The 12,421-nt window shown below is 35.7% G+C and overlaps 2 protein-coding genes across 2 annotated transcripts; both read left to right on the plus strand.

Annotated features, from left to right (window-relative positions):
* The first annotated feature begins 8,708 nt into the window (after positions 1-8,708).
* On the plus strand, positions 8,709-11,182 carry LOC133832078 (uncharacterized). Its single transcript, XM_062262466.1, has 4 exons — positions 8,709-9,471; positions 9,743-10,221; positions 10,273-10,490; positions 10,615-11,182. Exons 1-4 carry the CDS (start codon positions 8,709-8,711, stop codon positions 11,180-11,182), a joined length of 2,028 nt encoding a protein of 675 aa, XP_062118450.1.
* Positions 11,183-11,424: 242 nt separating this feature from the next.
* On the plus strand, positions 11,425-12,159 carry LOC133832079 (uncharacterized). The gene has a single exon (XM_062262467.1). It carries the CDS (start codon positions 11,425-11,427, stop codon positions 12,157-12,159), a length of 735 nt encoding a protein of 244 aa, XP_062118451.1.
* The last annotated feature ends 262 nt before the right edge of the window (positions 12,160-12,421 follow it).

The raw sequence follows: 12,421 nt of genomic DNA on the forward strand, positions 1-12,421 counted from the left end.
TATTCCTCATTGTATTTTATCCTTAAAACACTTAGTTCCTTGTAAATGATATTTCAGTAAACTAATTTAATTACTGAAATGAGATCTCTATCATTTAACACCTTGAACCAAACTAAAATGAAACCATCGTTTCACTTCTTCATCAGAAGCTATAGATGTTCATATCTATGATTAACACTCCCACTCAATTATACTACCGAGTTCCCAAGATGTAAGTATGGGCTAGTCCGTAGGGTAAGCTAGTAACGAACAAGTCAAAGAACTCAAATAATACAATTAGTTAGAATACTAACCACTCAGAATTGAGATTGAATTGACCTATGGTCAACTATATGATATGACTAGAATAGATAATAACAGTATGTTTACTTATCTTATCAATTGTCAATATCGGTCCTGTCCGATGTAACAAACACATCGGATCTTATCTACTTTGTTAATGTTCTGGAAAGAACATAACACTGTAATGTGTAAGTAGATCATATCGTAGATTGGGAAGTCATTGTAAATCCTGTGCACTGACTAATCTTAGGACTAACTTATTTTGAACATATAATCATATTTATATTCCACTGTGATTATGTCACTATAAATAAAATTAGCTATATGCTCGGAATTTAATAGAAGTTTATCTTAAACAAATCATCATGAAAATAAAACATTTGTGCAAAGTGATTGACCAAGTCAAAAAAATGATTTATATTCTTTTATTGATAATAAAATGAGATTACAAATAATTTGGGTTTTAATTAGGGCATAAAACCCCAACAAACTCCCACTTTCACTAATTGAAACTAATGCCTTAATTCTACTAATCCCATTTCCTTGATATGTTTGTCAAATGTAGCTTCTGGTAGTTTCTTTGTAAACGGATCTCTAAGATTATCTTCAGTTGCAATCTTCATAACCTTCACATCTCCCCTGGCCACATATTCTCGAATAATGTGATACTTCCTTTCTATATGCTTACTCCTCTTGTGACTTCGAGGTTCTTTCGAGTCGGCTATCGCTTTTGTATTGTTACAAAACAACACAAGAGGTTTATCCATTTCTGGAATAACACCAAGATCCGAATAGAACTTCTTTAGCCAGACTATTTCCTTAGCTGCTTCTGACGCGGCTATGTACTCAGCCTCCATGGTGGAATCTGAGATTGTAGACTGCTTTACGCTTCTCTAAATCACATCTCCAACCCCAAGAGTAAACAACATTCCAGAAGTAGACTTCCTGTCATCGACATCAGTCTGAAAATTTGAATCGGTGTAGCCTACAGGGTTCAGAACACCACCCTTGTAGACTAACATAGAATCCCTAGTCCGTCTTAAATACTTCAGGGTATGCTTAACTACTATCCAATGTTCCGGTCCTGGGTTTGACTGATACCTGCTCATTACTCCCACTGCATAGCAGATATCTGGTCTAGTACATAACATGGCATACATCAGACTTCCAATTGCAGATGCGTAAGGAACTTTTCTCATTTCATCTTCCTCTTCAGAAGTCTGGGGAGACTGCTTCTTTGAAAGATGAATTCCATGGCGGAACGGTAGACGCCTTTTTTTGGAATTTGTCATTGAGAAACGTTCAAGCACTTTATCTATGTAAGTTGCTTGAAATAGAGCTAAGAGTATGTTCTTTCTATCCCTGATGATCTAGATACCTAGAACATAACTCACTTCACCCAAATCCTTCATCTGGAATTGAGTGCTCAGCCAATTCTTCACATCTGATAATTTCTTAACATTGTTTCCAATGAGTAAGATATCATCTACATAAAGAACCAGGAATACCACTAATCGATTTGCCTTCAATTGGTAAACAACGGGCTCATCAATATTTTTTTCAAAGCCATAGGTTTTGATTATTTCATCAAACCTAAGATTCCAGGAACGAGAAGCTTGCTTAAGTCCATAGATGGAGCTATTCAACTTGCAAACTTTTCCTTCTTGTCCAGATATTTTAAATCCTGCTGGCTGATCCATATAATTGACTTTGTCAAGCTTTCCATTAAGAAAAGTTGTCTTGACGTCTATTTTCCAGATCTCATAGTTGAAAGCGGTTGCTATGGATAGGAGGATGCGAATGGATTTGAGCATGGCTATCAGACTAAAACTTTCCTCATAGTCCACGCCTTCTCTTTGGGTATAACCCTTTGCCACCAATCGAGCTTTATAAGTCTAGATATTTCAATCAAAACCTTGTTTCTTCTTATAGATCCACTTGCACCCAATGGCCCTAAATTCACTAGGTGCTTCCACAAGATCCCAGACGGAATTTGAGTACATGGACTCCATTTTCTGTTTCATGGCTTCGAGTCATAGTTTCTTTTCAGGGCTAGCCATTGCCTGTTTGAAAGACAATGGATCATCATCACTAGTGTCACCAACAACCATATTGGTTTCACCATCCAAACCATAGCGAACTAGGTTCCTAGAAACCCTCCCACTACGATGAGGCTCCGTGACTGTTTGCTCAGGAACAGTGATACTTTCTTCATTTAAATCGACTAGCGTTGGTTGGACATGAAGAGTGGGAATTTCATCATTAACTAGCGTTGATGATGACGGAACATTGGTTGGAGTCAGTTCTTTAACCATCTCCTCTAAAACTACTTTGCGGCGTGGTTTAAAGTTATGGACATAGTCATTTTCCAGAAAAGTACAATTTGTAGAAGTAATCACTTTCTTTTCTGAATGACTATAGAAAAGTCCACCCCGAGTACATTTAGGATAGCCAACAAACATGCAAACTTCAGTTCGCGGTTATAGCTTTCCCTCCTTTTTCCTCAAGACGTGGGCGGGACACCCCCAGATTCTATAATGGCATAAACTAGGTTCACGACCATTCCAACGTTCTAAAGGTGTTTTGGGCTCAGGACGTGGGCGGGACACCCCCAGATTCTATAATGGTGTAAACTAGGTTCACAACCATTCAACGTTCTAAAGGGTTCTTGGGGATTGATTTAGACGGCACGACATTGAGAATGTCAATCGCATTTTCAATTGCATGTCCCCAGAACGAAGTTGGTAGAGTTAACTAAGCAGCTTCTAACCATTTCCAATAAAGTTCTGTTTCGGCGTTTCGCTACACCATTTTGTTGTGAAGTACCTGGGGTAGTAAGTTGTGATAAAATACCAAGTTCAGTTAAATGATCTTGGAACTGGATATCCAAATATGCTCCACCTCTATCAGATCGAAAGATCTTGAACATTTTACCTAATTGGTTCTGAGCCATTACTAGGAATTCCTGAAACTTTGAAAATATTTATGATTTCCTATGCATTAGGTAAATACATGAGTATCTAGAGTAATTTCCAATGAAAGTGATGAAATACTCAAAATCACCCCTGGCTTGTACATTCAAAGGTCGACAAACATTTGAATGCACAAGACCAAGTGGTTCTTTGGCCCTATCACCCTTTGCAGAGAATGGACGCTTGGTCAGTTTGCCTTCTAGACAAGATTCACAGACAGGTAATTCACCTAAGGTGAGTTCCCTCAAAGGTCCGTCCTTTGTAAGTCTTTGAATCCTATCATAGCCAATGTGATCTAGTCTCAAGTGCCATAAATACGTCATATTATCGTTATCGGTCTTTTGACGTTTATTGGTCCTAGGTTTAGCTACTTTGAATAAATCATTGTTAAGAGCGAGGGGTTCATTAGGTCGCAGAATATAAATCCCGTTTTCCAAATATGCAATACACAATTGTGATCCATTGAAGGAAATAGATATATTAGAACTTGTGAAAGTCATAATAAATTGTTTTAATTGCAACATTGAAACTGAAATTAAATTTCTACTAAAATCTGGAATAAAAATTACATCTTTTAAAATTAAGTATTTATTTCAGAACTTCAGGCGAGCTATTCCTCTAGCTTGGACCGCAACGAACCCCCCGTTCCCAACTCTAAGCTTTAAGCTGCCTTCGTCCACTTCCTCCCACGATTTAAGAAGTTGTAAAGAGTTGCAAACATGGTTGGTAGATCCAGAATCAATAATCCAAACAGATTTATCATTCTCTAAAACACATGTTTCTAAGATAAATGAACTATAACCATTACCTTTGTTTTTAGCTGCTAGAAACTTGGGGCAATCCTGTTACCAATGCCCCTTCTCTTTACACTGAAAACATTTATCTTTACCTTTCTTGTTTCTATTGTTCTTCCCCTTAGGCGTATGTGCATTTGGTTGTGCACTCGCCTTTGCAGGCTTGGGGTTGTTGTTTTGTCCACCTTTTCTCTTGGGCTTGGGGTTGTTGTTTTGTCCACCTTTCCACCATAAAACATCACAAAATTCCCATCTACCTTCACATAAAACCTAGTATGCATCTATCATCATTCTTTTGCCATTTTACATAAATCAATGATTTAAAATAACCATAGCAATATAAACATAAAATATAATCCTCATATAAACCCCATCAAATCCATTTTCTCAATCATTCCCATGAGCCCTTTTTAAACAAAACATATTCCCTTAAAAATACCAATCATAATCACCAATCCTACAATAATCAAACCATTAACATCACCATCAACAACCTCAAAGATAAACCCATCAAAACCAATATATAGGCTAAGAAAAACCATTACCTCTCTTGATTGTTGAATCAAGAACACTCTAGCAACAAAACCTTGTCACCTATAGAGGATTTCCAAACACCATACATCCAAAGAAAGAAACCACAAAATCATCCTTAGATTAGAGAAGAGGAGAAGATACAAATGCACATATGTGAAACTAGTAGACGGATTCTTACCTAGGGTTTGAAACCCTCTTCTCCTTCTCCTTTTCTTTCTTTTCTTCTTCCTTTCTTCTTCTTCTCTAGAAAAATATGGCAGCCTTCCTTTCTCTCTCTCTAGCTCGCCTCCCTCTCTCTCTCTACCCTCTCTAGATGGATGGCTGTGGTATAGAGAAGAGATGGGAAAAAATGCTCTCTAGGGTTCTAAGGTTTCATTTATAGTGTCTAGGTTTTTATTTTTTCTAAATAATAAAAGTTAATTTCTTATAAATTTATTTAATTCTAAAATCTAATTAATTAAATAAATACATTTTTATTTAACCAAAAAGGCAGCTGCAATTGTCCACCCCCCCTTTCCTTCCTTGGATTTCTACACTAATAAGGAAAATGTGATTTTTGTAGCTCTAAGGTTCTGTGACTTGGGGCTGGGTTTTGACCCGTTTTAGTTGCGTTTTAGGAAAAGTTCTATTTCATAACAAATGTAGATAATTTCATTAGCTTTCTAAATCGGATATCTACAACCCATGTATACCCATTTTACTGAGGCTGGGTCTAAGGTTACGGGAATTCGAAAATGACAACTCTATCCTTTCTCCTCACCATTTGTTTCCAAATATTTTTTCTTGTGTGAACACAAGCCTCTTTATTTCCCTTTCTTTTTATTTTCTTTTTAAATCCCTTAATTAAATAAAAATAAATAAACCAATAAAAGGAAATTAATGTGTAGAAAACTATGGCATGCACACCATGCAACCATGCACATGCACATACTCAATCACTAGGGTGCATCACTACCTACCATGCACCTTAGTGCATTCAACCAAATCTCACATAATCACATTTTAAAATAAAAATAAATATATATCATTTAATAAGTAATTTCACAAAAATATTGTACAAACAATTCTAACAATTAAATAAAATAACAAACAATCAAATAAAACAAACAACAACTAATAAAATAAACAACATTTAATTAAAACAATTTATCACACTTAACACTTAAATAAAATAAAACACAAAAATTTTAATAAACTAAAAAAAAAATATTTGGTGCACTACACTTTCGAAGACGAAGCTTGGTTAGCTTCAGCCTTAGCTAGATCAACAGCAACAACAATAGTTTTATTTTCTCCTCCTTTATTAGGCCCACCCATGATAGGCTCAATAATCTGAAGCTTGTTCATGAGCTGCGTCAGACCATAGTTGAGTTGAGCACGAACGTGCAGACACGGTGCCATCCAAGAATTTACTGTGCCATCGCGAACATGCAGAGACGGTGCTATCCAAGCATTTATGGTACCATCACGAGCATTGACGGTGCCATCACTAACGTGCAGACACGGTGCTCATTCTGGGGATTCCTCAATCATGATTCAGAGTTGTCACCAATCAACTCTATGTTGATATTCTACTTCCAATTAAGGAAGTTTTCTCTAGTGAGTTTCTCCATCGAAAGTTGAGAAAGGATGGGAGTAGACACAGACACTACTTAGCTTAAAACTACAAATTATCAATAAAATAGAAATCAATCACATTTGCTCAATAAAACTTCTATTCACACAAATTTCAAGAAATAGCACAACATATACCAAAATATGTAAGATATGAGAAAAAATACCAAAAAAAATCATATCTTTATTTCTTTATTTTTTTAACTAATCTATGATATCCTTATCCCAGTTGGCGAGAGTAAAAAATACCACTAGTTAAATAGAGTTGTAAACTCATTTAATAATGGACACCACTATTAACATCCTACTATTCGATCAAAATAAGAAAACAAAATCTCTTATCTTATGAGCTAGACCCACGGTTTCAATAATCATAGATTTAGTCCTAGTAGTCACCGTAGGGGTGAGTCTAGTAGAATTTGACCTATAATTATCTATCTTTCAAAATCTAACTTTGTCAAAATAACTAATGAACACCTTCCATAGGGGGACGAATCAAAGAGCCTCGAGGCCCCATTAAGTTATTGACTATGTTAAACCAACGGTGGAGATCGAATAAAATTCTTAAAATAAGCTCATTATAAAATTTAAATAGTATTTTTATTATTTATTTTTATAAAATTAATGACTATGGTTTTCAAAAAAATTAAATAGATTAAATTTTTAATACCAAAGTCCTATAATTTCCTATTAATTCTAAAGTGTCACATTGAAACAAATTCAATTAATTTAGAATTAATTTCTTGCTAATCAATATTTAGGTTTAACTAATATAACGAACCTATACAATTAAGTCAAACTCAGGTAAATATGCCTTAACAATTGAGCTTGTATGGAGGAGGGCTGGGTCAAGTATGTCATTCCCACTACAAAGGCCCCCAATCTTCCATACAAGGTCCAAAAGATAGGAATTTAAACCTCCGTTTTATTAATTGTTATTAATTGATTAGGCCCATTATAGTCATGCAAAGCAAATGAGTCTTCACAAGTGGAATCACCCACAAGAAAGGAATTTAAACTTTACATTTTCTAATGGGCCCAAATAAAACCTATCATTTTATGAATATTTTATTTGGCAAAATACCATATATCTAACAAACATATGGGCCACTATATGCATCTAAGCCCGATTGCAAAAATACCACATATAGTGCAAACAGACATGTAATAATTGGATGAGCCTAATCATGTTACTATATGAGCAATACTATGAATTTATGCAAAAAATATCACAATTTATTTCATTTGCAAGAATACCACAATTAATTATCTAAAAATTTATCAAAATAATTCAAATTAATTAAATTTTTACAAAAAATAAGTCAATTTAAATGAAATTTATCAACAATTAACAATACTTAATTTAAATTTCATTTATCAACAATCAACTTGGTTTAGGTTAATTTGAAAAAAAAAATTAATTTAAATAGGATTTATCAACAATTAACCAAAGTTAATTTAAATCCCATTTATTAAAAAAATATTTTATTAATTGGCTGAAAAAATGATATTTTTCAAAATTTAACCAATTTTAAATTTTAAAATCAATATCTTAACTATTTTCCAAAAATATCTTGTCTTGTTAAAACTATTAGCTAATATTTTAACCATTGAAAAAAATATATATAAATAGTTATAACAACCCTAAAATATCTCAAAATAGTCAATGAAATTCAAATATCCATAAAAATATCTAACTAACAATATTCAAATTTCAAATAATTTAAATATTAAAAACTATAGAATAAAAAAGATATTTATATTTTCAAATAAAGATTTAATAAAAAAATGAAGAATTTAAATGAAAATATCTTAAATATCTGATATCATAATTGTAATATTTTAATATATTAAAAGATTTAAAATTAAGTTGTTAGTCTATTTTTAAATTTGAATTTGAATCTTTGTAGAAAATATCTAATTATTTAAATCTCAACTCACAAAAATATAAAAAAAGTGTGACGCTCCTCCTTCTCTCTGCCATGGCGTGGCGACGTAAGGTGGTGCAGAAGCTTGTTCAGGCAGATTCCCGACAAGAGCTCCCTTCATCCATTGAAAATCCATCAGTCATACCTCCGTCTGATTTGGTGTGCGAGAACGATGCAATTGTGAATATGCCCTCAGAGGTTCCTGTGAATCCAAGTAAGGAGGAGTCCGATCTTTCTCCGATTAAACAGTCAACGCCTGAGATTAGATCCTCTTCGTGGGCGGAGGAGGTAGAGACTCAGTCATTTCAAGAAGCTGCGAAGGCAACCTGATCTTGATTCAAGGAATCGCTGCCTCTTCAGGGGGGTACAAAAATCGAATTTAAAGAACCTCTTCAGAAGGATGGTCAAAAAATTGCTCAGCTGGACATTGAGGAAATTGAAGTTGAAGCTTCATTCTGGAAATCGGCATTGATCTGTGTAGTCATTGGAGCTAACCCACCTTTACCTGTTTTTGAAGGTTTTATCAATCAGATTTGGGGGAACTTGGGATTGAACGAGTGGCAAGGATGAATTCAGGTTTGACGATGGTCAAATTCAGAGATGAGGCTACTCGTGACTTGGTCCTAGAATCAGGGGTAGTTCATTTCGATAAGAAGCCTGTTATTTTAAGGGCTTGGACAACTGATATTGACTCTCTGAAATCGATTAAATCAGTGCCAGTTTGGATCCGTCTTCCTGATCTCGGGTTACAGTACTGGGGTACCAAATGTTTGAGTGCATTGGTCAGCACTATTGGGAAACCAATAATGATAGATAAGATCACCAAAGACAGGTCAATGATTAAATTTGCTCGGATTCTAGTTGACATGGAAATATCAGATTCTCTTCCTAAATTCATTAGCTATATCAATGAGAGAGGCCAAGTAATGGACAAACTGATTGACTATGAGTGGTTGCCTACAAAGTGCTCTCAGTGTAAGAAACTAGGGCATACAGCTTCATCTTGCAAATTTGTGGAAGGAATGGTTTGGAGAAAGAAGGAGGTCCCAATAGCTCCTGCAGATGGATGTTTTACTCATGAAGAATCTGGTAGTCATCTGAAACAAGCCCAGGAAAGTTCACCTCAGATTTCAACTAAAGAGGAATCGAAATCCCAACATGTGGAGCTTCCAAAGGGTCAAGGATGGGCCACCCCGAAAAAACCAGGTACTCAGAAAACGAAAACCCCAGTAACAAGCCAGAATACAAGTAATACCTTCAGTGTTCTCCAAAAACAGAAGCAGTTTCTTAATGATCCTTCATTGTTATTGAATTTGAATGGAAAATTTCAATATAATGAGTTGGAATGTTAGAGGTTTAAACAAGAGGAATAAGCAATTATTTGTTTTAGATATATGCAAGATAAATAAGATAGGCATTGGGGCTCTTTTAGAAACCAAAATAAAAGGAGATCGAGTAAAGGATGTTATGAACTCTAGTTTTATGGGATGGGATTTTTATAGTAGTCTGAGCTTGGAAGGAAGTATCCTCTTAATTTGGAAGGCCAGCTTGGTCAAAATAGAAGTTATAAAAGATCATGCTCAATTTATTCACTGTAAAGTTCAGATTTGGGCAACAGGCCAGTCATTTTGTTTTACTGTGGTTTATGGCTCTAATCAGTTGGAGAATAGGAGAGCTCTTTGGTCTGAGATAACTGTTTTATCTTTCCCTGTTAAATCTTGGTTAATAGTTGGAGATTTCAATTCTGTCTTTAACTCAGCAGACCGAATGGGGGGTAAGGCTATATCTCCCAAAGAGCTAGAGGATGCTCGAAAATGGCTTGATCTCGGTATAGTGGAAGAAATGAAGCTTCTGGGTTCTTTTTATACTTGGTCAAATAATCAAGATGGGAATAATCACATTTTTTCCAAGTTAGACAGAGTGTTTTTTAACGAGGATTGGCTTGACTCTTTTCCTAATGTCAGTGCCATAGCCAATTGGGAGGTTGTTTCAGATCACTGTGCTATAGTTTTGAAGCATATTTCAGTCCAAAAGAATGGTTTGCGTCCTTTTCGTTTCTTCAATATGTGGACTAGCCATCCGAAATTCAAGACTACTGTTTTGTCTAGCTAGAATAAACCATTAACCTCCGATGGTTGTGGTTTACAGCAGATTTCAAGGAAATTGCACCAGCTTAAATTTAAATTGAAGAGGTTCAATTGGAGGATCGTTGGAGACATAGTCAAGAATTATGAGGAAAGCAAGAATGTGTACCAGCAAGCTAAAATTAACCTGTTTTCTGATCCGAATAATCAGACCTTGAGTGTTATCGAGAGAGCTTCTCATCTAGAGTTTAAAAAACAAGAGGCAGCTTATGCTTGCTATCTGTACTAGAAGAGTAAAATTGATTGGATCCGCTTTGGTGATGAAAACTCAGCCATGTGTTTGTGCCAGTATGAAGTAAAGGAAAGCTACTAATAGAATTGTGTCTTTTGTTGCTGAAAATGGCAGAGTTGAAGTAGATTATCCAAAGGTAATCAGTCATTTTACTCAACACTTTCAGTCATTTTTGGGCGGTTATAGTGTAGCTTATGGTCTTATTGAGTCCTCAGTCGTGCATTTAGGTTCAATCCTTAGCCTAGATGACCAAACTGAGCTTCTTAAACCATTCACTTTTCAAGACGTCAAAACAGCCATGTTTAGTATTAAGGCAGTTAAGAGCCCTAGTCCAGACGGATTTGGTGCTGGTTTTTTCAAGAGTTTATGGTTTGTCATAGGGAAAGAGGTGGCCACTGCAGTGCTTGAATTCTTTGACACAGGATGCATCCCGAAGGCTTTAAACAATACCATATTAACTCTTATTCCTAAAGTCAGCCAACCTTCAAATGCCTCAGGGTATAGACCAATTGCTTGCTGTAATACCCTTTACAAATGCATTTCTAAAATGCTTTGTAACAGGTTGACATCTATCCTTCCCAAGATGGTTAATCAAAATGAAGGTGCGTTCGTTAAGAATAGATCTCTTGCCCATAATGTTCTTATTCTTCAAGATCTTCTTAAAGGCTATAATCGTAAATGAGTTTCTCCTCGATGCTTAATGAAGACAGATCTCAGCAAAGCCTATGATTCCATTGATTGGGACTTTCTAGAGAACCTGATGAATGCTTACAAGTTTCCTGGCAGATTTATTAAATGGATTATGGTATGTCTAAGAGGCTCCTCATATTGCATTGTCATGAATGGTCAGCTCCATGGTAATTTTAAGGGTGGTAAGGGGCTGCGTCAAGGTGACCCTATCTCCCCCTTCTCTTTGTTCTAGTTATGGAATACCTTACGCGAGCTCTTCATGGGGCTACTAAAGACAAGAATTTCAGGTTCCATTCGTTATGTAAGGCTTTAAATATAACTAATCTTTGCTTTGCGGACGATTTGCTCCTTGTTTGTAAAGCTCATGCTAGTTCTATTCAGATCATGCATCAGAGTTTTAGTTCCTTTTCCGTAGCTTCTTGTCAGTGCATTAATCATACTAAGTCTCGCATATCCTTTGGGGGTATATCTAGTTCTAAGAAGGAGTACCTGTTGAGCCTGTCTAATATGACAGAAGGGAAGTTTCCTTTAGTGTATCTTGGCATGCCTTTGAGACCTACAAAATGGAAAGCTATGGATTGTGACCTCATTGTTTCGAAAATTAGGCAAAGATTACATGGTTGGGCTAGTCGTAACTTGTCTTATGCTTGGCGTGTGCAACTCATTCAGTCAGTTTTATTGGGGATAAGGAATTATTTGATGAGCATTTTTCTTCTTCCTCAGAAGGTCATCAAAGAAATTGACTGTCTTTGCAGGATCTTCTTATGGGGTGGTAATGGCACTAGAAGTAAACTTCACCTTGCCTCTTGGGACCATGTTTGCAGACCTAAGTCCTATGGTGGTTTAGGTTTCAAAGAGGGAGTTCTCTGGAACAAAATTAACCTTGCTAGATTCATCTTGGCAATCACTTCAAAACAGGACAGTCTTTGGGTTAAATGGGTGAATGGCATCTATTTAAAAGGTGTCTAGATTTGGGATTATGTGTTAAAGCAAGATGCAAGCTGGTACTAGAAAAAACTAATTAAGATGAGCAAATTTCTGTCTAATTCGACCTTGAATGAAGCTGTTTGTCAGGGGAAACTGAGCTAAAAAACTTTAGTCCTTAACTTTAGTCTTAGAGCTAAAAAACTGAGCTTGAGGGAGAAATTGATGGTCCATTTTTTCACTAGTTTGTAATTGAGGGGGAGTTATTTACTCCGGCCTTTGCTTGTATCTGTTGGTTGATCAATAT

This window comes from Humulus lupulus, chromosome 4 (genome assembly GCF_963169125.1).
Source record: "Humulus lupulus chromosome 4, drHumLupu1.1, whole genome shotgun sequence".
Taxonomy (NCBI): Eukaryota; Viridiplantae; Streptophyta; class Magnoliopsida; order Rosales; family Cannabaceae; genus Humulus; species Humulus lupulus.

Bases quoted from the DNA above. Each gene is read 5' to 3' on its own strand.
- LOC133832078 (XM_062262466.1), top strand. From the start codon at position 8,709: ATGGTCAAATTCAGAGATGAGGCTACTCGTGACTTGGTCCTAGAATCA. The intron at 9,472-9,742 runs GTTAGAGGTTTA...TTTGGGCAACAG, and splicing joins TCAATATAATGAGTTGGAAT to GCCAGTCATTTTGTTTTACT. The intron at 10,491-10,614 runs GTACTAGAAGAG...TGAAAATGGCAG, and splicing joins GCAGCTTATGCTTGCTATCT to AGTTGAAGTAGATTATCCAA.
- LOC133832079 (XM_062262467.1), top strand. From the start codon at position 11,425: ATGGAATACCTTACGCGAGCTCTTCATGGGGCTACTAAAGACAAGAAT.